This window comes from Pleurodeles waltl, chromosome 5 (genome assembly GCF_031143425.1).
Source record: "Pleurodeles waltl isolate 20211129_DDA chromosome 5, aPleWal1.hap1.20221129, whole genome shotgun sequence".
Lineage (NCBI taxonomy): Eukaryota > Metazoa > Chordata > Amphibia > Caudata > Salamandridae > Pleurodeles > Pleurodeles waltl.
Window position 1 is genome coordinate 1,485,373,551 of NC_090444.1, and position 24,940 is coordinate 1,485,398,490.

A 24,940-nucleotide genomic window follows, 5' to 3' on the forward strand; every position below is an offset into this window, starting at 1 on the left:
TTACGCGTTTCCTCCCATACCCCTGATTGCTCGAGTTCTGAGGAAGATCTGCCAAGACTGGGTCCAGGTCATCTTTATAGCCCCGGATTGGCCAAGAAGGGTGTGGTATACAGACCTTCTTCTCCAACTCTCTGTGCCCTCCGCTCCGTCTCCCTTACAGGGTGGACCTCCTCTCGCAGTCGCAGGGGCAGATTCTACACCCCCACCTCCAGAGTCTGCACCTTCATGCCTGGAGATTGAATGGGGCAATCGTGCTTTTTCTCTCCCACCGTAAGTGGTGGATGTTATTTTATCGGCCAGGCGACACTCCACCAAATTGAGCTATGCAAATCGATGGGCTAAATTTGTACGTTGGTGTGGAGAGAGCCGAATTGATCCCTTAAAGGCTCACTTGTCTGATATATTATCATTTGCTCTTTCCTTGGCACAGAAGGGTTGTGCAGTTGCCACAGTTAAGGGCTATTTATCAGCACTGTCGGCTTTTTTGTGCCTCCCAGATCAACCTTTCTTGTTTAAATCTCCAATTGTTTTGAGGTTTGTTAAGGGGCTCACTAATAAGTTTCCGCCCTCACCATTTGTAATGCCTCAGTGGGACCTTAATTTGGTATTAGCATTTCTGATGGGATCGCCATTTGAACCAATGCATTCTTGTGCTTTGCGTTTGTTGGTTCTTAAGACAGTATTCCTGGTAGCCATAACATTGGCCAGAAGAGTCAGTGAGCTTCAGGCTCTTAGTGTAGAGTCTCCATACCTTTCCTTCTTTAGAGACAAAGTGGTGTTAAGGACCAAGGCGGCTTTCCTTCCGAAGGTTGGTTCACCCTTTCACTTGGGGCAGTCTATTACTCTCTCTTCCTTTTACCCTCCGCCTCACCCATCCAAAGAGGAAGAGAGGCTCCACCGACTGGATCCACGAAGAGCATTGAGCTTCTTTGTCGACAGGACGAGGGAGTTCAGGCAAGATGATCAGCTCTTTGTTGGATACGTGGGGAAGAGGAAAGGCAGAGTAGTCCACAAGAGACCGCTATCCAGGTGGGTCATTCTCTGTATTAAGCTTTGTTATTCCTTAGCTAAGAAAGAACCACCTGTGGGGCTTTGTGCTCATTCCACCAGAGCTAAGGCTGCCTCTTCGGCTTTAGCTAGGGGTGTTCCTGTAGTTGACATCTGCAAGGCGGCAACTTGGGCATCCCTCCATACTTTTGTCAAACATTATTGTTTGGATTCTGAGGTTAGGAGGGATGGCCATTTTGCTCGCTCGGTGCTGCAGGATTTCTTGGTTTGACCATTCGGGCACCCACCTCCGGAGGTAGTACTGCTTTGGGACTCTATTCTTTAGGTGAGGAATCCACAGGTAGGTGTATCCATCAGAAGAATAAGTTACTTGCCTTCTGTAACGCTTTTTCTGGTGGATACATTAACTACCTGTGTATTCCTCGCGGTCCCACCCACCTCCCGTTGCCTGAATGGTTGTTCCACGAAATCCTTGGGTGAGCGCCAATTGTCTTGTGTGTGTGTGTGTATATGTATATGTATATATGTATGTATATACACACATAATAATATGCCTGATTCATGTATATAGTTATAGCATGTATATATGTATTTCTTTCTCTGGTCTTGATAATTCAAGTACTCATGATTGATTTTGACTGACATATTTAATTTCGTATTATTTTTAGTGTAATAAATGTTGCGTTTTCACTTCTTTGGATGTGATTATGTTCTCTTCAAGGTAAAATTTTCACCTGTTTGCCTCTAAGGCACGTAAAAAATGGTGATAACGGACGTCTGCACGTCGACGAGGGCTTCTTATTGCCTAGATGATGTCATACGACGTCGCATGGAGTCTGGCTATTGTGACGTCATTGTCGACGTGCAGAGCTAGAAGAAATTTCCGTCAAAGCTGACGCGAGGGGAGAATTCTTTAGGTGAGGAATCCACAGGTAGTAAATGTATCCACCAGAAAAAGCGTTACCGAAGGTAAGTAACTTATTCATTGCAACCCCTCAGTCCAGACTGGCCGGTCCCATGCGTAGGATGTAACATGAAAGGCTGTATGATGGACCAACACATTCCATTGCAATCCATGCTGTTACCATGAAAATGCCATTACAATTACTAAACAAAATATACTCACCCCCTGTCCTGTGCCTTAAAACCGTACCCCCACCCCAAGCCCTAAAGCCATACCACTACCCCATCCTAAAACCTTACCCACGCCCTAAAACCGTACCCTCCCACCCCAAGCCTTAAAGCTGAATACCCCTCTTACTTCACTCACCACGACGATGAGCCAGCTCTTCTGAGGTCTGGCGCAGGTCATAAAGAGGCAACGGAAAGGTCTCTCCCTTTCCTCGAACGGTGCCGATAACCTTTACCATGCCCGTGCCTTTACTGCGCATAGGCCCTTAACCACCAGTACCATGCATATACCCTTAACATTCATACCTTTACAAGTTAATTTGTTGTAAAGGCATGCGTAGTAAAGGCATATGCATTGTAAAAAATGCATGGTAAAGGGTATGCGTGTTATGGTGCAGGCATTGTCCAACACATGCATGATAAAAGCTATGCGTGGTAACAGCTGCATTGTAATGGCTGTTTTCCAACATCAAACTGCATCACAACAAGGCTGCTTTCACAACTTTTCTCAAGGGCACTTCGTCTTTGAAATGTCCAACACTGCAATATGGACATTTCTGCCTCCAATAACTAGTGTATATACTACAGAGGCGAATACGTGTTAAGGCATCGGACATGGAAAAATATTTAATTGACCATTTCATAGTCACATAATACCCCGAAGTTGTGGGCAGTAAAGAAGAAATATCTGTTAAATTTACATTACAAGGGAGCGTGGCTTAGCCGCCCAGCATGGCGGCTGTATCTTGGTAGAGCTCCGCGGCCGCCAGCCAGTCAACTCCATCCTACCTGACCGAGCGGCCCCCCCGTAAGATTCTCCCCCCCTCCCCCGGTTTCTGGCCAGCGGATCCGTACCCTAAGGGGGCTCCCCCCCTTCTTGCAAGCAAAGTGACGTGTGTCATGAGACCTGCAGAGGCGGCGAGGTGGAGTGAAAGATTGACAGCAACCCGTGGGGTTGAAGCCTCCGCCAGCGGAAAATGCAGGTCGCCGTTGGGGCCGCAGCTCTCCATACCAGGGGCCATGGGCCAGCATAGGCTGTCGCTGCCTGCCCAGGCTACGATGGATCAGTACAGGGTCCCCACCCCTGCGTCGGACAGTGTAAACGAAGCGGCTTGTCCTTCCATGTAGTCTGCTGCAACGCAACACGGCCTTGGGGCCATTCTCAAAGCAATCCAGGACTCCTGAGAAGCCGTAGAGCACAAGGTCAGCGAACCCCGTGTGGACCGGTCCCTCATCTGGCAAGACCTGCGGGGGGGGTCACGGGGAGAGTCTCCAAAGCGGAGAAACATATTTCAACAACGGAAGACGAGGTGGCCACCCTTCGGTACCAGGTTTCAAAGCTTACATCTTAAGTGGCAGAGCTTCAGGAGCATGCAGATGACTCCGAAAACCGGGCCCGGCACAATAATTTGCGCTTGATGTGCTTACCAGGGGCTTTGGACGTTCCGTATTTGGCTGAGGTGCTCGAGGCCTGGTTTCGTACCTGGATACCTGCTGGAAAACTCTCCCCTACCTTTATTATAGAATGGGCGCACCGCTTGTTGGTCCTGTGTCTGCCAGTCGGAGGTCCATCACACAGTGGCATGGATAGATCTAAAATGGCTTCCGGCGGCGGATCTCCTAACCTTGACGTCTGTGCAGATCCTAGCCCGTGGTATCTCTGACCATGTACTGGTCCTCCTGAGTTGGGGGCGTCCCAGCTCAGTGTGTGCAACCAGTGTGGCGCCTCAGTGCTTGGTATCTGAAAGACCCCCAGTGTGTCGAATTCATTAACCCCAAGCTAACAAACTATTTCCGATAGAACTGTGGCTCAATGGCTTCGGCTGACACCGTCTGGGTGGCAAGCAAACCAGCCTTGACGGGTAACATTAAGGAATGTGTCGGGCAGCGGGAAGCCCAGTAAACACAGTGGATCACTGAGCTGGAGCTGGAGGTGGAGATGGGGAGCTAGAGCGCCTTGCTGGATGGCCCGGGTGGGGAGGAGGCGGGCGGATGTTGGAGCTTCGGCGTGCGGAATTCAGGCAGGTGTCCCTCGCGGAGGCTCGGTAGCATTGGCAAGACTCAACCCAAAGAGTATATGAGCTGGGGGACAAATCTGGGAAGCTGCTCTACTGGCTGGCAACCCGTGATATCTTGGCCCGAGTGGTGCCCCTCATCAGGGACTGGGCGGGCGTAGCACAAGAAGACTTGCTGGCGATTGCCCGCACTTTCGCCTCCTATTATGAATGCTTGTACGCTCATGTGCCACAGCCTACTGTGGAACGGGAAAACCTTATTCTGGCTGACATTCAGCTACCCTCCCTTCTGTCAGTCTTGGCGGCAGAATTGGATCTACCAATGTCGGAGGAGGAGGTGAGAGATGCCATCTCCACGCTTCAATCTGGGAAAATGTCAGGGCTCGGCGGATACCCTGTTGAATATTACAGGCAGTTTTGGTCGAACCTGATACCTTCCCTGGTTGGGGCGTATGAGGAGGCACTTTGTAGTGGCTCCTTTGCTCAGGGCCAGGATTGCGCCTAAGGATGACCTGCCTCTGGACCAATGTTCATCCTATCGGCCCATCTCACTGATTAATACGGACATTAAGATATTTGTGAAGGTCTTGGCGACTCGGCTGGTACGGACACTGCCCCACCTGGTGCATCCTGACCAATGCAGATTTATGCCAGGAAGGAGCACACGTGACTGTCTCTACTGGGTCCAGGCGGTGCTGGTGCAGGCTGATCGGCTGGGTGATAAGCTGGCAACCCTCTTGGTGGATTTTAGCAAGGCCTTCGACACCCTTGCTTGGAACTTCCTGGACGGGCTCCTGAGGCAGATGGGCTTTGGCCCGAAATTCAGGAGTATGGTCCGCCTTTTGTATCATAGCTCAGCGTGGGTGCGGGTGAATGATATCCTCTCAGATTCCTTTCCAATCAGATGGGGACACGCAAGGGATGCCCCCTAACGCCCTTGCTGTTTGCCCTGGCCATCGAGCCGCTGGCCTGCCTCATCTGTGGGGCCCACTGATGGACATTTGAAGGTGGGGGACTAACCATGAGGATATGGTGTCTTTGTATGCAAACAATGTCTTGGTGTTCCTAAGGCGGCCCCATTGTTCCGGCCCTCGCTGCCTTGAGCTCCTAAAACTACGATGAAACCTCAGGCCTATGCTTAAACCCCAGGATGTCACTGCTGGTGGAGGCGTGGGGTGCCGCGGGGGAGCAAGCTGGTGCCTGATCATCCCTGTAAGGCGTAATGCCTTCAAATACTTGGGGATTTACCTCTCCCCGTCCCCCGCTCTGGCATGGCAGTTGAATTTTCAGCCCCTATCCCACGCACTGGGGAATGACCGGGCCCGCTGGGCTCAATTGCCCCTGAATCTTATGGGCCGAAATGCCTTTTTTAAAATGATCTGTCTCCCCAGCTACTTGTACACCCTGACAAACTTTACCTACTTGGTGCTGCGTTCCTCATTTCGATCTCTCACTTCCAAACTTACCTCCTTCATATGAGGGGGAGGGCGACACCGGGTGGCTTTCTGTTCCACGTGGAAATCATCCTACGAGACCGGTATGGGTGTGCCGGACCTCTGTCTATTACTTGGCGGCTCAGCTGATCCCAATTATTGAGTGGTTTGCAGGGGGATGGGACGATCTGACCTATCACTTAGAGCTGGGTTTTCTTGGCTTTGAGGGCCTGCTGGGAGTGTTGTATGGTGACCCGCCCCCCCACCCCCAGGGGGCCACTGGATGCACGCGGATGGCGGTGCGGTGTAAGCAGGCGGTGCTGCGGCTGACTGGTTGGTTCTGACACCTCGCCAAGCTGATGCCTCTGTAGCAGGGAACATGGTTGCAGCAGGTGTCCCGGTTAGAGAGTTTTCGACAATGGGACGCCATTAGAATCATATATCTGGGGGATGTCTGCGCCGGTGATACTATGATGTCCTTCCAGCAGCTGAGGGAACACTATGCCCTAGCCGGCTCCTGGTTTTTTCACTTCCTTCAGATGCGTCATGCCTTGCGGACCCACTTGCCGTAGGACTCTCTCTCCTGAATCACAGCCCACTTGAGGTGAAACTGCTCTCGGTGCGCTTTGGGAGGGGGGTGCCCTATCAATCCTTTCTTACTAATGCCCTGATGGCCTTGCCCAGTGGCGGGATAAGTGGGTGGCCTGGATGGGAGAACTGGATGAGGATGACTGGAGGGGGGCCTGTGTAGCACCAAGGGAAATGGCATTTCCGCCAGGCTAAGAATGATCCAGATAAACTACCTTCATATGTCATACCTGTCCCCACGGAGACTAGGGCGTATTCGCCCGGAGACCCCCCCAGGGTTGTCTGAGATGTGGTCAACCAGAGGTGCACCAGTTGCATGTGGCATGGAGTGTCGGGGGATACAACCCCAATCTTTTTTTGGGGGGTTGGTGGAGGTGGAGTGGTCCTTGGATGTCCCATTGAATTGAACACGAGGGTGGTGCTGCTGGGCCTTCTGGAGGAGCTGGGAGGGCTGAGGGCTGATCGGATATTTATGGGGTTGTCTGCCTGGTCGTTGAGAGAGACAGTGCACTGCTCTGGAGAGGCCCGATGGCGCAGTCACTTTCAAAGTGGCAATCCGGAATGGACTGATGCTCTCATCTAGAAAAGCAGATCTACGAGGCACGGGGTTGTCCCCACAAGTAAGAGAAAATTCAAGGGAAGTGGCGGACTTACAGGGGGCTGCATGTGTTGAACAAGTTTATCATGCTGTGTTGAAGAAGGGAGGCGGGTAGATGTCTGTGGAAGATAGTGCCCTGATTTATTTAGCAGGACTGTCGTGTACTTTCTACCGTATCTCTGTTGTGTGAACACGCATTTATAAAATAATAAAATTGGTAATGAAAAAAATTACATTACAAGATATTATGCCTGAATCTTAGTGACTATAATGTAATGTCATGATTTTTTTGATGGTGTTTTAGTTATTGTCAGTTTTCTCAAATTACTTGGAAATTGCAGATGGGATTACCTTCTACAGTAATGCTGGTTTTTAAAACTTTGCTTCTCCTGTGCTATTAGTAGAAAGTCGTAATGTGACCTCTCCAGCTGATTAATTTGTACCTCAGAGAAATTAGCATTTAAAGTAAGTTGTTAATGAAATAGTAAATTCTCAGTGTTGCTTCAACGGCTATATATAATCCCCTCATTATGCACAACAGCTGATTCCATGCTGTATTTTTTTTTAATAGCTACCGCAGCTGATAACTGTAATCCCACAAAGAGCACAATAGACAACGGAAATGGTGCTTGCTACTGTATTTACGGAAGACTAGTGTTTTATTTCTTTCTGCAGTAAAACTATATTGAGAATGTTAATTTGATATATATTTATATATATATATATTTTTTTTTTTAGGGTTAATGATGAAGATGTGAGACTGATGCTGTGGGATACCGCTGGCCAGGAGGAGTTTGATGCAATAACTAAAGCATATTATAGAGGTAAATAAAGCCATTTTGGAACCTTGAAACCTGGGATATTGGTTCTAATCTTGAATTTGTCATTTGACCAAAGAAATTGTGCCACTCTAGGCAAATCTTCATTTCATGAGGTCGGCGTTAGTGAATGTTGTGTTTAGTAATGTCCTTATAAAAAGTACATTTACTCCCCTTCTAAACTACCATTGCATCCTGCTTTCTGTAATCTTGGCACAAATGGAAACACAGCACCACACCACCTTATTGCTTTTACTTCAATAGAGGCAGGCATATCCATTCTGCTGACCCACGGATTGCGACTTTTGAGGGGAATAATACTGAACGACCAAGGCAAGAATTGTCAGATGGCTTATGTTCTGTTGCGCCTCTTACAACATTCCATTTGGATCCCCAACTTTCAAACGGAAGAAACTCAACCAGAGCCAAAATGGCATCTTTGTTCTTCACCAGGGTGTACCTATAAGAGGCAGATGGTGCTCATTTGTGTCAGCATCTCTCTCACTCTTTTTTTTTTTTTACTCTCCCTCTCTCCCGCTCTCTCCCCACACCCTTCTCTTGCCCTATCTCTCTCTCTCTCTCTGTCTGTCTCTCCCCCTCTCTCATTCTGACAGACTCTGATTGACCCATTGTTTAAACAAGAAAAGTGGTGAAGAGTTTCTTTCTTAAGAAAAGTTGCAGAGAAACAAGTATCTTCCCAATTTCCCATATTGAAGCTATTACTACCTCATGTATGAAGTGCTTTGGTAAGCTGCTATTTATACAGATATCATGAATACACAAAAGGCATGACGCAGACCCCTGGAGCGCATCTTGTGCTTCTTTTTATTAATGTTTAGGAGAGGGAGAGGTAAGGTGCAAGGTGTGTAGTGGGGTGGGGCTTTGTCTCTCCCAGCCCCCCGGCCTACTCAACTCAAACCTTCTGCTATTTTCGCATGCCTTAATGCATCTTCTAAATTGTACTTCTGCATTTCATTCCATAGTGGCATCATGTGCTTACATTTGCTTCTATTTCAATTAAAATATGGTGTTCTTTTTTTGTAAGTATTGTTCCTTCTAGCATGGTTTTCACCAGGCGCCTGCGTACAATTGGCAGTTGAACCATTGAATTGAACTTTTAAAAAGATGGAGATTGGGGTGTGTGGCAAAATCGCCAACCAACATGACTGCCTAAGTGCGGTGATTTTCTCCTGCAGCCTGCTGTGTGCCGCATGACAGTGTTATTGGATATCTAGAGTTCACAAACTAAGGGAATATTATGCTAAAATGCAGGCTTGGTCTGACTGCTGAATTGATCCACAGTGGTGCTCCTTTGAAACACATCTATGCCTCCAGTTACGTAAGTCTTGCAGCAGTGTATGGCGTCAGAGGTCTAGCAGACGCAGGATCTGTTGGAGGGCTTGAGCCAGCTGTAGCGTCCATTCTGCTCAATGGGGAAGCTAGTCGGAGAGCCTTTGACCTTCACGCCGTTCAGGTGATGTTGAAACCTCCTTTGCTGTTGATCAGATAGGCCTGGTAAGCGGTCTGGGCCGTAGCTCAAAGACAGTGGGCATCTTGTGTAGCTGAGTGGCTAGGTGACTATTGCAAGACCTGGGAGATTATTACCCTGTCTGAGGTCCAGCTGTGGGGTCATTGCGGAAAGGGATAGTGTCTAGCTATTATTGCTGAAGGCACTTGTGCTATTTGGAATGGCAGACTGCTCCTCCCTATTTCCCTCCTTTACTACTGTGCATATTAAGCTGGCACTAGCTATCCTAGAGGAGCATGCCCATATAACCCTCCCCTTTTACTTCACGTATCTGTGAGAAGTGGAATGTTCCAGATTGTTATTGAAGTCCTGCTTTCTGAGTTATTTTGACGATTCTCAGTTTTCTGAGTTGTTTAGAACTGAGCAAGCCCACAGGACTCTAGTTCCCCAGCCCCCTCCTGGTGCCCTCCCAGGCCACTCATTTCACAATTCATGAATTATCTCAACTGAGACAACACATTTTACCCTGCCAGGGAGAAGGGTTGACTGGAATATCACCATTTTATCCTGTCGGAGTTCTCTGATTTAACAATTGGAGGTAAGGGTGCTAAATATACTATTGTGGCAGTCAAGAAACAATTGCATTCACTAGATATTAAATTCACCTTGTTGTGTCCATTAAGCCTGAAAATCAAATACAATAGGAAAGCGCACGTGTTCCTCGATGGAGGCACCACCAAATATATTACATCGTTCATAACCAGAGGGAGGCAGGAGGACCTGCAACTCCCTGGAGAGCAAGAGTTTACTAGTAATGAAGAACACCTAATTAGCCTCTCTTCTGGTCTGTTTGGCTCCCTTAAGTTGTCTTTGTTATTCATGATTTACGAAGCTGTCAAAACCTGCTTCTTTGCACTACTTGTCATATCCATAAACATATTTGATGGAACAAGTGATGCTTTTTACCGCTCTTGTTTGTCCTACCAATTCAAAGCATAAATCCTGCAGCCTAGACCATTATGCGGGTACATGTTTTCTCTTTTTAATTCCTTCAATTTTTGTGGCATATGCTTGCCATAAAACATAGCAGTAAACACAACTATTTGCATCAGCTTGCCAAGGTCAGATCTAATGGCTGTTCCAGTGCGCGTTGATAGTAATGTTATGGGGCGGGCACACTAGTAAGAAGTAAGGTGGTGCCCTGTACATCTGTAACCCACAAGTCTTCCCTTTTTCTTTTTTGACTGTAATATATCTTTGAATTTAGAATTTAAAAGATCTCTTGAGGGTGCGCTGCAACCATTTACATCATGTAATTATGGTTTAATTATGGTTTCTCTTGAGGGAGGGGGAGGTCGTTTGCTGCTTGGTTTGGGATTCAGTGTGGGTGTTTGGTAGGGTGGGTAGAGAGGTTTCTCCATCTGGATTCATGATTTGAATGAATACTAACAATGCCAATTATTAGCATTAGGCCTGAAACCCCGGACAATCTATATATACTGCCTGTTTTAGATCCACTGTAAGTGTGGTACTGAGGCTAAGGTCTTCTCGACTCAACTGCTTTATGTACACACTCTTTAACCACACTATACGCTCAGCAAGAACATTTACCTGCAGAGAATATAAGGCAGTATTAAGATGTGTGATGGACCCACTTCTTAAATTTATGGATTTCATGGGAAGTTAGCTGAGCACCATTAGAGGTTATAAGTTCCTGAGAAACACCTTCTTAGAAGAAATCCTTCTTGAGAAAGCTGATTACCACCTTGGTGTCAGGTGAGCTCACACACTTCGTCATCACCCATTTCAAAATTAATCCACCAAAAGAGTCACACAACGTTCAATATGTGGCAGGAGATGGAATGGGCCAGCAAAATCCAAACCTAATTTCTTCCACGGTTCTGTTGGCAACAGGAGATAATGGAGCGTGAGATACAACTTTGCTCTTATCCTTCCTGGCACACGAATCACAGACATTGACAACATTCTCCACTTGCCTATCTAATCCAGGCCACCAGTAATACCCTCTTACTCTTGACTAGGTGATGTTCCACCGTGGGTTACCTCATTTGCCAGATTAATTATTTTTCCTCTCTCAGCTTTGGGCAGAATTATTCTGGGACCCCTGTACAATTCTCCTCAAGTCCAGCTCAGCTCATGTCTCACATTCTAATATCCCTTCATATCTTCTGAGAGTATTGTTATAATCTGGCCAACTGTTAACAATAAGATTCTTGAGTTCTTTTGTTTCTTCATCTGCCTCTCTTGCAGATTTCCATTGACTCTCCTGCAAAGCATTCTCACAGATAAAACTAATCAAGTGAGATTGATCAACTTCTGTTGCCAACGAATCTCCTCCACATTCCTCATCTACTGTAAGACGGGACAAGCATTCCGCTACCACATTTCTCAAATCTACAATATACTGTTTGTAGGAAAATTCCACTGTTGGCATGGTCACCCCTACTTTTTGCGTAGTGTTGATGCCAGCTTTGATTGGAATTGTGCTGGGACCCTGTTAACCAGGCCCCAGCACCAGTGTTCTTTCCCTAAAACTGTACCTTTGTTTCCACAATTGGCACAGCCCTGGCACACGGTAAAGTCTCTTGCAAAAGGTACCCCTGGTACCAAGGGCCCTTTGGCCAGGGAAGGTCTCTCAGGGCTGCGGCATGTATTATGCCACCCTCAGGGACCCCACACTCTGTACATGCACACTGTTTTGCAGCTTGTGTGTGCTAGTGGGGAGAAAAGACAAAGTCGACATGGCACTCCCCTCAGAGTTCCATGCCCACAAACCACTGCCTGTGGCATAGGTAAGTCACCCCTCTAGCAGGCCTTACAGCCCTAAAGCAGGGTGCACTATACCACAGGTGAGGGGATAGACACTGTAGGGGCATAGTGCTCCTGCAGCTAACTCAATTCTTAGACATTGTAAGTGCAGGGTAGCCATACTGAGTATATGGTCTAGGAGTTTGTCATTACGAACTCCACAGCACCATAATGGCTACACTGAATACTGGGAAGTTTGGTATCAAACTTCTCAGCACAATAAACCCACACTGATGCCAGTGTGGGACTTATTAAAAAATGCACACAGAGGGCATCTTAGAGATGCCCCATGTATGTTAGCCCAACTGCTAGTGCAAGGATGACCGGTCTGTGCCAGCCTGCCACTTCCAGGCAAGTTTCTGACCACATGGGGCGAGTGCCTCTGTGCACTCTCTGACCATGAACAAAGCCTGTCCTGGGTGGAGGTGCTGTAACACCTGGCGGTGAGCCTCAAAGGCTCAAGCCTGGTGTTACAGTGCCCCAGGGCACTCCAGCTAGTGGAGATGGACCCCCCCGGACGAGCCCCCACTTTTGGCGGCAAGTCCAGAGGGATAATGAGAAAAACAAGGAGGAATCACCCCCTCAGCTAGGACCACCCCTAAGGTGTCCTAAGCTGAGGTGACCCCCCTCCTTGAGAAATCCTCCATCTTGCTTTGGAGGAATAGGACCAATAGAGATGTGCCCCCCTCCCCAGAGGGAGTGGGCACAAGGAGGGTGTAGCCACCCTCAGGGACAGTAGCCATTGGCTACTGCCCCTGACCCTAAACAAACCCCTAAATTTAGTATTTAGGGGTGACCTTGAACCCAGCTCTTCAGATTTCCTGAGGACCTCAAGAAAGAAGGACTGCTGAGCTGAAAACCCTGCAGAGAAGAGGAGGAGACAACAAATGACTCTGCCCCAGCCCTACTGGCCTGTCTCTCTTGCTTCAGATAGCTGCAAGAAAAGAAGCAACGCGTTCTGCAGGACCAGCGACATCTGAAAAGCCTCCACGAGACTGTCTGCATCACCGAATACCAAGAAACTCTTGTGGACCGCGGACCTGTCCAAAAAGAAGACCAAGAAACCATATTTAAGGGGACTCTCACCTCACTCCAGAAGCGTGAGTCCAACTACTCTGCACCCAACGCCCCCGCCCCATGTCTAGAGAAAACAACTAGCCAGAGAGGATCCCCAGGCGGCTCCGATGATGTGTCCACCCGAGGCTCACCTCTCTGCACCCCCCACGACGACACCTGCAGAGAGGACCCCCTGACTTCGACTGCCCGGGGCGAAGATATCCGACGCCTGGAGAAGCACTGCACCCGCAGTCCCCAGGCCCAAGAGAAACCGACCACCGGTGCAGCAATGACCAGCAGGCGGCCCTCACCCTTGCCCAGTGGGTGGCTTGACTGAGAGGGCCCCCCTCCCAGTGCCCTGCCTGCAGCGTCTGAGTGACCCCTGGGTCCCTCCATGAGTTCTATTGAGAACCCGATGCCCTGTGTGTACACTGCACCTGGCTGCCCCCGTGCCGCTGTGGGTATGGTTTTTGTGCCTACTTGGGGCCCCTCCAGTACTCCTCCAAACATCCCTGGTCTGCCCTCCCACAACACTGGTACTTAACCTGTAAACAGACCAGACCCGGAATACCCCCTATCTCCATGGGGGCCCACGTTATTTAGGCTCCTGTTTGACCTCTGTACCTAACTGGCCCTGTGTTGCTGGGTGTTTGGGGTTATCTTGAACCCCCAGTGGTGAGCTACCTATGCCCAGGAGATTGAACCTGTAAGTTTGTTACTTACCTCAAAAACTTTACTTTACTTACCTTCCCCAGCAACTGTTGAAAATTGCAGTGTCCACTTTTAAAATAGCTTTTTGCCATTTTAAAGAAAAATGGGTACATTGTTGATTCCATTCAAAGTTCTAAATATTACTGTGTAAAGCACCTTTCATTTAATTTACTTACCTGCTAAATGAATGTTATGGTTCTAGAAATAAATTAACAAAAGAATATTTTTCTATAAATACGTATTGGCCTGGTGTTAAGTCATTGAGTGTGTGTTTTCACTTAAGCATTTGTTGTCCACACAAGCAATAACACTACCCTCTGATAAGCCTAACTGCTCAACCAATCTACCACAAATAGAGCATCAGTATTATCTATTATTGCCTCTGTCAAGCCTCTTGGGGAACCCCTGGACAGTGTGCACACTATATCTCATTTTGATATAGTATGTACAGAGCCAGCTTCCTACGTTGGTGGATCAGCGGTGGCGTCTAAGACTTTGCATTTGCTGGACTACTCAACCAATGCCTGATCACACGACTAAATTGTAATTAGAAAATTGATTATTGAAATTTGACTATTTTTCCAAATTTTGAAAAGTCCTGCTAGGGCCTTGTGTATGTATGTCCCTGTTAGCATCTCTTTTTGTTAAGTTTAAAAGTTTTGTAAAAGTTAGGATTTAGTTACTAGAAGGAGTTTTTAGTTTCTCAAAAAATAATCCCAACTTGTAGAGACATAATGAGTGGCTCAGAGGATATGGTGATGGAACTCATTCTCACCCCTTACCTTCATCTAGGGATGACAGAGCTAAAGTCTCTCTGTAAGCTAAGAAATATTAAAACTGGTTCCAACCCTGCCGAGGTCAAGCTCCAGGAGCTCTTGGCAGAGTACACCAGGGACCACCCTACTGAAGGGGAAGACCTCCCCTCAGATGGGGCAGAAGTTTGGTATCACAAGGTAGAACTCCCCCCTCCCAACCTAACTAGGGATACCAGGGTTCCAAGACCCCTGGCTCCACAATTGAGACTCAGAGACTGTTTCTTGTACAGGTGAGTCCAGTTCCTCTGTGAACATTGAGGGCAGCCTCAATGAGGAGGACATCCTTTTAGCAACGATGGCTTTGGAAAAACAGCTCCTAGCTATAGAAAGGGAGAGAACAGAAATGGGTTTAGCACCCATACATGGTGGTACCAAATAAATGGGGCCAGAGAAAATACTGACATCCTAAAAATCCCCAAAGGGATGGTCTCAAAATATGAAGAAGGTGATGATATCACCAAATGGTTCACAGCTTTTGAAAGGGCTTGTGCAACCAGAAAGTTAAACAGATCTCACTTGGGAGCTCTCCTTTGTGAAGTGTTCACTGGTAAGTGTAGGGGTAGACTCCCCACATTCTGGTAAGGATGCAGAATCCTATGACCTCATGAAGGCTACCTTGATTGAGGGCTTTGGATTATCAACTGAGGAGTACAGAATTATGTTCAGGGGGCTCACAAAACCTCGAGCCAGTCCTGGGTTGATTTCGTTGACTACTCAGTCAAAACACTAGATGGTTGGATAACTGGCAGTGGAGTGCATGACTATGATGGGCTGTATAATTTATTTATGAAAAAATATCTGTTAAGTAACTGCTTAAATGACAAGTTGCATCAACATCTGGTAGACCTAGGTCCAATTTCTATATCTCATTTTGATATAGTATATACAGAGCCAGCTTCCTACACTGCACTTGAAAACTAAAATCACTCAGTCCTTCTGGCTACCTCTTGATGCGACGAGTAAGTTCATTATCTTTTCCTGAAGAGAATACATGGACCAATGTTCTGTTATTAGACCGAACAGCAAACGGTATGCCCTGGAGTTAAAACTTATTTTTTTTAAAAAAATATATTTTTATTAATCAATTGCTGTTTTACAAATACAAAACAAGTTATGACATAGTTTAGTACATACTTAGCCTTCTTTTATCAATGTTAGCAGCATACTTGATTTCTCAGTTTTAAGGTTTAACTACTCGTTATTCATTTAGTACGTGATTCTAGCTCGGGCTGCTTCAAGGTAAGTGTGCCAGTTCTGTTTGTCATTTTTACTCTTATGTGGGTGTTGTACGACTATTTTGTTTTATGACTACACAACAGACTTAACACGTGCTGTACAAGAATTAAATACTAAACTTTAACTTTGTTGCCACTGTATAGGGTAAGTGATTATGTTTGCTGAGGGGCGTCGTATTAGGGTTCCTCCTGGTGAGTATGACCACACAGTACTTTTACTACCTTCATTCCACGTTTAAAGGGCAGCGTTCCTCATCCAGATTGTCTGACCCCAGATGCACTTAGTTAAGTTCGTTTGTTGTTGCTAAACTGATTTTGCCCTCAGTCCTGCAGGTTCACAAGCAGAACACTCTCTAGCTGGTGTGATATATTCCTCCCTTCCTTTTGTCAATTTAGACCTCTATTCTAGCTGATTCTTCCTTGGTTGTTCCCGGTCCCCTCATCATGTCTTCCCAGTTCGATTGTATGTCCTCCCACTCTGTTGCTATTGGGTTTTGACGCAAACCTTTCGTCTCTTCACTTTTCAGAACCTGCAACTCAACCCTGGACCATTTCGCCACATCTCGTCTCCATTCAGACAGGGGGGGAGATCCGGAGGCCTTCCACCTTTTGGAGATCAATCTCCTGTAAAGGACTAGGGCTAGGTCCAGAAAACGTCCTCCCATTTTCCCCCTCAGTGGACCTCTCCCAATGCCCAGTAGACATACAGCTGGGACAGGGGCATTGTATGCACAAACAATCTTGATAGGTCATTCATTACTGTCCCCCAGCCTGATTGTATCTCCGAACAGTCCCATACCATATGGTCATAGTCCGCGTCCGCTACCTCACATCTCTGGCATGTCCTCGGGTTTCCGCCATACATTAGTGTCAGTCGGTGTGGGGTGAGGTACGTCCTATGTAAGTGAATATATTGGATGTATCGCAGTCGTGTGTTGCGGGAGACCCTCCGAGGATAGGCTAGTGCGTTGTACCACTCTGCGTCCGAGAGTTCCCTACCTAACGTCCTTCCCCATCTCTCTCTCAGCTGGTGCAAAGGGTCCAGACTGTCCTCAATTTGGATCCGATATAGATTAGTAATTAAGTGTGCCTCCTCGCCAGCTGTTAGCAGGAGATGTAGCACCTTATGGGTAGAGGGCTCTGCGTTGATCGTGTCCCAATGTTTTTTCAGGGTATGTTCCAGATTACTGAATAGTAGGAACTGTCCCAGGGGAACCCCCCCCCCCATCTATTAGGTCAGTAAAGGATCTCAGCACCCCTTCTCGGAACAAGTCACCAATTGTCTCCACCCCCACCCTCCTCCATGCACCCAGTCCTGAGATCCCTGTGTTACATCCCTTAGACTCGAGCGTAAGGACCGATAATGGTACTGCCGGCGAGTAAGGTGAGCCAACCCCGAACTTCTTTGCACATCTCTTCCAGCACGACATCGCTACTCTTGTCCTCAAACTGTCTGACTGAGGGGAGAGTTTCCTGTTTATCATACGTGCTATGATACAGTTTGTGTCTATTGCTTCATGGGCGGTGCACCTATCCCACTGCCCTCTACCGGCGAACCAAGCGGCAGCCCATTGTAATTGGGATGCCAAATAATGGGCTTCGAAGTCTGGGGCACCCAGATCACCCAGTTGGGTTGGTCTGCATAACGTTGAGAGCGAAGTGCGTCTCCGACCATCGTCCCATATCAGTTCCCTAAGTAAGGCGTTCAGCGCGCGGAACCACGCCGCAGGGATCTGCAGGGGCAAATTAACGAAGAAGTAAAGGAGGCGGGGGAGCAGGATAATTTTAGACAACGCTATTCTGGCTATAATCGGTAGTTTCAGGGATCGCCAAAACCCCACGGAAGCTCGCAATGAGCGGAGTGCTCCACCAAGGTTGCCCTCCCGGAGGTCCACCATGTCGTGGAACACCCGAACCCCCAGATATTCGAAGGTTCTTGGGGCCCAGTTCATATCCTCCGGACAAGCCGCTGGGCGTTCATATTCCGGAGTTATAGGGAACATATATGTTTTGCCTCGATTGAGATGGATACCAGAGAACTCCCCGAAATCTTCCAGAATCCTGAGAGCCCACGGGACGCATATTTCCCCGTCTCTAAGGTAAATGAGTACATCATCTGCGGATAGCGATATAATATGCTCAGTGTGTCCCCAGTCCACTCCCAGACCCACGCCATCCTTCCGCATCCGGGACGCCAGTGGTTCAATGGCCAATGAAAATAATATTGGGGACAGGGAGGCATCCCTGACTGGTTCCCCTATATATCCGGTAGGTATCTGATATTGTCTTACCTGTCTTTACCCTTGCCAATGGCGATGCGTACAATAGATCTACCCACTTTACCCAACTCTCACCCATTCCCGTTCGCAGCATCACTGCCCTCAAATAGTTCCCACCTGACTGAGTCGAAAGCCTTTTCAAAGTCGACCGCTAGCAATACCTTGGTCATGTGTAGAATAGTAAATAGTCGTCTCAAGTTTAGGGAGGTACTACGATTCGGGACAAACCCGTTTTGGTCCTCGTGTACGAGTGTGGGTATGTGGGCGATCAGGCGGTTGGCCATAATCTTACTGAGTATCTTAAAATCGCTATTTAGCATAAGCAGGGGGCGGAAGTCAGTCACTGATGCCTCTTTAGGTTTTGTTTTGGGGAGTGGGATCACCAGGGCTTCTCTTAGTGTGCACGGAAGCATCCCACACTGTAATGCTTCCGCGTACATGTCCACCAGTAGGGGGGGAAATCTGTGTCTCATATTTTGTATAGAAATCCATAGGGAAGCCGTCCGTTCCCGTGGTCTTCCCAGGGGCCAGTTGTGCTATTGCCTCCCTGACCTCTTCTAGGGTTGCTTGTCCCCCCCTGGCTTTCTCTTTCTTCGGTCGCTAGTGTCTTCAGTGGGATCTTCTGTAAATAGCCATCAAATGCCTCCGGCCTAATCTCTGCGGGCTTCTCATACAATTGGGAATAATATCCCTTAAATGTGTCGTTTATAGGGCCTGGCCTAATTCTACGTTCTCCCTCCCTGTCTGTTACATTCGTTATGGGCTCTCTGCCCTCCCCCCCCCCCCAGGTCTCACCAACCAAGCTAGCATTTTCCCTGATCTGCCCTCCTGTGACTGCAACGAAGCTAGGTATTTTTGCAGATTACGGCATCCGAGTTGTTTCTCGGTCTGGGAATGATCTCTTTTCGATTGAGTGTATTCCTCGTCCTTTTTTGTGTTTCTTCTCTGTCTCAGTTCCCCCTCATGTATTTTCTTTTCTAGGTTAATCAGTTCCCTTTCGAGTGTACATCTCACCCCGACCGATTGACCCAGACAGTAGCCCCTCATCACCCCCTTAAGTGTTTCCCATTCCATAGACCGAGAAGAGGCAGATCCCTTGTTGGATCTAATATGGTCTTCTTCATGCTGTCTCAGATCTTCTCTGTACGCCTGGTCCTCAAGTGCTGCAGGGGCCAGTCTCCAAGATGGTATAGGGGGTCTATCTTCAGTCGCCCTCCATGTCAGTAATAGGGGATTATGATCGGACAGAGTACGTTCTAAATATTCCAAGTGAATCATTCCACGTGCTAGTGCTGCGGTGCATACCACTCTATCAATTCTAGTGTAAACCCGATGTTGGCCGGAGTAAAACGAATATTCTTTGTCGTTTATATGTTGTTCTCGCCATACATCTACCAGACCCCAGGAATCCAACCACTCTCTAATTTTCCTAGCTATCTTCCTTGTCACTGCCCCCTGCAATGGAGGTGTGGATCTATCCAAGTCTACGTCCAATATGCTATTGAAGTCCCCTCCAATCAGAAGCTCCCCCCTCTGTTGACGGGTAAGATAACTCGATAATCGTGTCATAAATAGGACCTGATCCTGGTTGGGAGCGTATATACTGCTCAGAGTTATCGGGGTACTGTGTAACCTCCCTTCCAGGATTACAAACCTTCCCTCGCGGTCTGTATTGGATGAATCTACTTCAAGGGGGACCCCTGCTCGTTCCCATATCATTGCTCCCCTTGCATAAGCGGACTATTCCGTGGCAAACACCTGCCCCCTCCATCTACGTCTTAGTTTTTCCGCTTCTCCAGTTGCTAAGTGGGTCTCTTGAAGCATTGCAATTTGTATGCCTCTCCTCTTTAGGTATGATAATATTCTTTGCCTTTTGGCCGGTGTGCCCATCCCCCTGATGTTCCACGTCAGTAAGTTTTATTCTGCCATATTAGTATCTTAGTCCAATGGTAACCTCCCAGATTACCCCAGTTGATGACCCCATCTTGCGTTCTATCACACCTCTGATATACTTTAACCCTGTTCCCAACAGTGCCAACTTAACCAAAAATTGCTTTCCCCAACTCCCCCTACCTAGGGTGCCTCTCAAACAGGAGGTAGCCCATAAAATTGAGCAACAGTGCTTCATGTTCAAACTTTTCACAGCAATTCTCGCCATTCTGAATGAACAAGTGAGATTTCAGTTGGGGGGGTAGGCCATATTCAGGAGGGCGTCATGTTCGTCCGTTTCACCTTGCCTCAGGGCTCTTTCGTAGTGTTGGTTATTATAGGTCGTCTGCTGTCCGCGGGGTCACCCTCGAAGCCACCTCCGAGCAGGTCGAGCCCCTGGCCGATGACATCACTGTGTCTTCCGATTCACCTCCAGAGCACTCCAGGCGGGACACCTCCCCAGCCACACGGGCCGCAGCCTCCAGCGCCGCCTTCCTTCCCTTCTCCTTTTGTTTCTGGGATGGTGCTAGGCGGGAGCGCCCCCACTCTCGCCGCCTTTCAGGGCCCTGGTTCGATCCGCTTTCAGTTGATCCACCGTTCGCTCTTTGCTCCGTTCGAGTCCCATGGGCCTCCAGCCACTCCCATGCTTCTTCAGGAGATTGGAGGAATGTGGTTTTGCCGTCAAGTATCACTTTCAGTCTGGCCGGGTAGAGCAGGGAGTACTGAATCCCTTCCTCTATTAAGGCCCTCTTGACTGCCATATATGAGTTACGTTTGTTTTGAACCTCCAGTGTGAAGTCCTGGAACAATGTCACCTCACCATTCGCTACCCTGAACGTGCCCGTCTCTCTTGCTCTTTGCAGAAGTATATCTCTGTCTCTATAATGTAGCAATCTAGCAATCACCACTCGGGGAGGTCGTCCCGGAGCAAAAGGCCTCGATGGGACTTGGTGGGCTCGTTCCAATGTATAGAAAGGGGTTAGGCGTCCTGGTGCCACTACCATGCTCAGCCAATTCTTAAGGAAGTCCACCATGTTTGTTCCTTCTGCTCCCTCCGGGAGGCCCACTACTCGGACGTTATTCCACCGGTTTCTCCCCTCTGCATCCTCTGCCCTTTGCTCTAGGCGTGCTACTCTGCCCGTGAGACATGCCACCTCGGCCTGTAGGTCTATTTGCTTTGGCGCTATTTCCGCTAGCGTGGTGTCCGTCTTTTTGACTCTGTCCGCCAATTTATGATGGTCCGCTCTCAAGAGCCCAACTTTGACTGCGATCTGATTGATGTCATGCTGCAGCGTGGTATTCGTGTCCTCAATGGCCCCCAATATTTTGTCTAGGGTGTCTTGTACATTAGATTGCAGGGAATCCCGTAAGTCCCCCTCTCTACGCTTGGAGGTTATTGAGCTGTCCATCGTTCTGGCCTTGTGCCGGTTCTTGGGGGACATTGGGTGCGCTAAGAGCCTCACAGCTGGAGTTGATGCAGGTCTCAGCTTGTTCTAACAAAGGCACTACCCCTCACTGTCTTCCCTACTAGGCCCGTTACGATCTCAACAATGCTCCTATTCGGCTTCTCCACATTTACCCGGCGTTCCTCCGCTTTGACATTGGATCCCGGCAGGCGCGCTGTGGGTTCCGCACGGGCGGGAGGCACTATGTTGTTAAGATACGGTCGTCCTCTGTCCTCAGGCACCGACTGGTCCCCTTACTAGTTCTTTCCGTATATGTTTGTAGATATCCTCCTCTAGGCCTCAACTGGGGCTCCTGGATTATTGCTCTGCTGCTTTCCGCTATTTGGCCCCCAGTGCTCTTCGGTCTATGCCGTGGGCTCCCCCATTCAACAGTTCAGCTACACGGGGTCCATGCACCACACACCAGGAGGGGGACACCACCCCTTTGTTGTCGTGGGCTGCCAGAGTTAAGCTTTTCTCTGCGCAACTCAGAGGGCACTCCTCCGTTCCAGCTTCGCCTTGTTGCTAGTTATTGGCAATTCTTGCGTTCTTTTTTCCCAGCTCTCTGGTGTCCTTTTATGTCTTCCAATTTGTCCTATAGGTTGGAGATTCCAACCTAAGCTCTAAAATCCCCGGCTGGGTCCCAATCAATCCTTCACCCCTTTTGGGGGCCACCTATTTCCACCTATTTCTTCAGCCACTTCGCCACGGGAGGTATCCGGTCCTCTACGACTCACATGGGGGGGGGGGCGCACGTTCAAGCCCGCTGTGGCCGTCTGATAATCAGCTCTGGACCCAGGCTGACGCTAGCCCTCTCCGGCGTTGTGTCCAGCGCGTTTCCCGGGCTCCCCCGTTGGTGCCCCCGGGGGACGCCACCTCTCCTGCAGGAGCTCCGGCCGCCGGGGTGCCCCTCCAGAAGCCCCCAGTACCCCACGAGCTCCAGGGGGGCAGGGCGGACCCCTCTCTCCGCCTCTGCTAGGGGTCCGTTACCTGCCCCAGGTGCAGCGTCGCCGATCCGGGTGCTGCTCCCGCTCCATTTCCGATCAGGCCGCCGATCACTGCAGGCCCGCAGTGGATCGCCGCACAGCTTCAGCTCCCGGCTCCAGGCAGGCGGATAGGCCGCAAACTCAGGGACCCATCGGCACAGCTCAAGCCCGCGCAGCAGGGTCTGGATATGGCTCCTCAGATCCCCGTAGGGTGCCTAGGGTGCCCCCAGTGCCTCAGCAGTTCCAAACGTCCCTGAGGTCGGCACGATTTATCCAGATGATTTTAGGCCCCTCGGGAGCGAGGAGCTTAAGCGTGCGCCATCCTCGGCTTCCTGGCCACACCCCGCCCCGGAGTTAAAACTTAAAGTGCTTGGTCCCCCATGCACATGCCAGAGCCTCCCTTTCTATCACTGAGTATCTCTCTTCTGCACCCCTAAGTGAATGTGATGCGAATGCTACCACCTTTTCTTCACCATTAACTCTATGTGAAAGCACTGCCCCCAGTCCTGTGAGGCTAGTGTCTGTGCTTAATATGGTCTTCCTGGACACACCAAAATGTCCCAAAGTTGGCAACCCTTAATTTTGTATTTTAATTGACTCAAAAGACTTACTGCATCCACTTGTTCACTCAAACTTAGCATTCATCTACAGCAACACTCTTATCGGCTAGGCCAACCCAGAGAAATCGGGTATGAATTTAGAATAAAACTAAAACTCTCCAACCAAAGAAAATACCTCACTTGGTAATGCACACTATATGGGGGGGGGGGGAAGGAACTTTAGCTTAATACTGATTTCAAAGTTGGGGGTGTCAATGGCCCTTTGGTGGCATAAAAGTGTCACAAACCTAACTCTTTGGAGGAAACCGATGGGTACTCTTGATGAACAGCTCACACTTCACATAAAATAGAGAATGCCACATTGGTATGCTCCCTCAGTGTTTTAAAAAAAAAAGTGCATTTGATTGTAGAACTAAATTATGTTACCATATAACTAAATTATGATACCGTCTTTTCTGTCATTAGCACTATGTTTATGGAACATTTTTTTGCTGACCCTGATTTGGTTTGAGATTACTTTAAGGATATGTGTAGTTATTCTTCATTTTAGAGCACCTTTGTGACACATTAGTGAGCTTAAAAATAGTTCAATGTGGCAGACAGCTATTTTCCTTGCCCGAAGTTCGGTTTGCCCAAATAGCAATGAAGGGTGTCTCGGAAACATATTGTTAATGGCACTGAACTGCAAAAGAACATTGTTATAAAGATGACTGCTTCTTTTCAGTCTGTAAAAGCAAACAAGACTGTCTTTCTGTCTCCATCCTTACACACCACACAAACACTTTTCTGTTCTTTTCTTAAAAAATTGGAGCCACAATACATTCAGCATCCCTAACCATCGTCCTGACCTGCCTATCCAACGAGTAGAAAAATATAGTTACCTTTAAGTTTAATATGCTCGTCATGTCAACACAAAATCGAATTTATAAAAAAAAATCTGACAGGGCACAGTGTTGCAGTAAATGTGTAGTTCTGAATAAATCGTTAATGTTGTTAGGGGATCTCGGATTCTGGGTATTTGTAAAATAGTTATGTTTACAGATGGAAAGAATACATGGCATCAAATAGAATACTAATACCGAAAGCAGTTATTATATTAAAAGAACAACATGTAAGGAATGAGACCCTCTAATTTCATTACCCAGTCTATTATCCACAAAAAATAATCGGGCTGTAGACTAGTAGAAGGATTGTGACAAGAAAATTGCAGTGTATGATTAATGTTTTATTTGACATAGTAGCACAAAGCTCCTCTTCACATAGCCCACACAGGAGCATGAAACCACTGACATTTTTCATGAGTTCCCTTTCTAAACTGTGGCTTTTTAGCAAAATTAATTGAAAATTTGGTTGCACAATGCACTACTTGATCCCATTTGTTGCGTTTTGTCAGGGAGGAACCCCACTGAAAGTTTCTTGAGGAAAGCAAGCTTGCTCGCTTCAACATTGTCTTGGCAGGAAGCTGTCAATGCCGGTGGGCGATGCCTTTTAATAAATATGAGTGGGGGCAGTGAAAGTTGTGGGCCATTAGGAAATTTTTTAGTACCTCACATTTTATTTTTTAAATACAAATGAAGTCCTACATGCAGGAGTTGTTATAGTTTGTAATTTGGAAGAGAAATCCAAATGTGACTGAAAGGGTTCTGAAACCAGGCACAGTGCTGAGCAAGCTTTTGGTCAGTGTCACCCATTTTAAGAACTCTCTCTCCCTTGTGTCACCCTCACTTACCTATTCATGGCGCCCAATTAACCTTAAGGATTCCAAAATAGCTTGTTATTTACCCTTTATTCCTTCAGTCAGATCCTGTTTTAAGGTCCAGGGAAGGGATGTCAAATTCGCAGGAGCCAAAGATCCTCCTTTACTCCAGAGACTGTTGTGTTGTTGCAGTGAATCCCATTCCTAGTTTGGGTGTGAAGGTCTTGAGCTTCCATTACTTTGTGGTATAGAGCCAGTGTCATCTTCCGGGCCTGGTTCACTAAGAGGTTGAGCACAGATTCATGAAGTTCAGATGCCCACTGTTAGATCTACTCTGTTT

At 48.0% G+C, this 24,940-nt stretch overlaps 1 protein-coding gene across 3 annotated transcripts in view; it reads left to right on the forward strand.

Moving 5' to 3' along the window:
* RAB23 (RAB23, member RAS oncogene family) overlaps window positions 1-24,940 on the forward strand; it is a 194,602-nt gene that overhangs the window by 77,765 nt on the left and 91,897 nt on the right. For all 3 annotated transcript variants that reach the window (XM_069235761.1, XM_069235763.1, XM_069235762.1), the window contains exon 3: window positions 7,512-7,597. In XM_069235761.1, coding sequence (XP_069091862.1) covers window positions 7,512-7,597 — 86 coding nt within the window. The remainder of the gene's footprint in view (window positions 1-7,511; window positions 7,598-24,940) is intronic.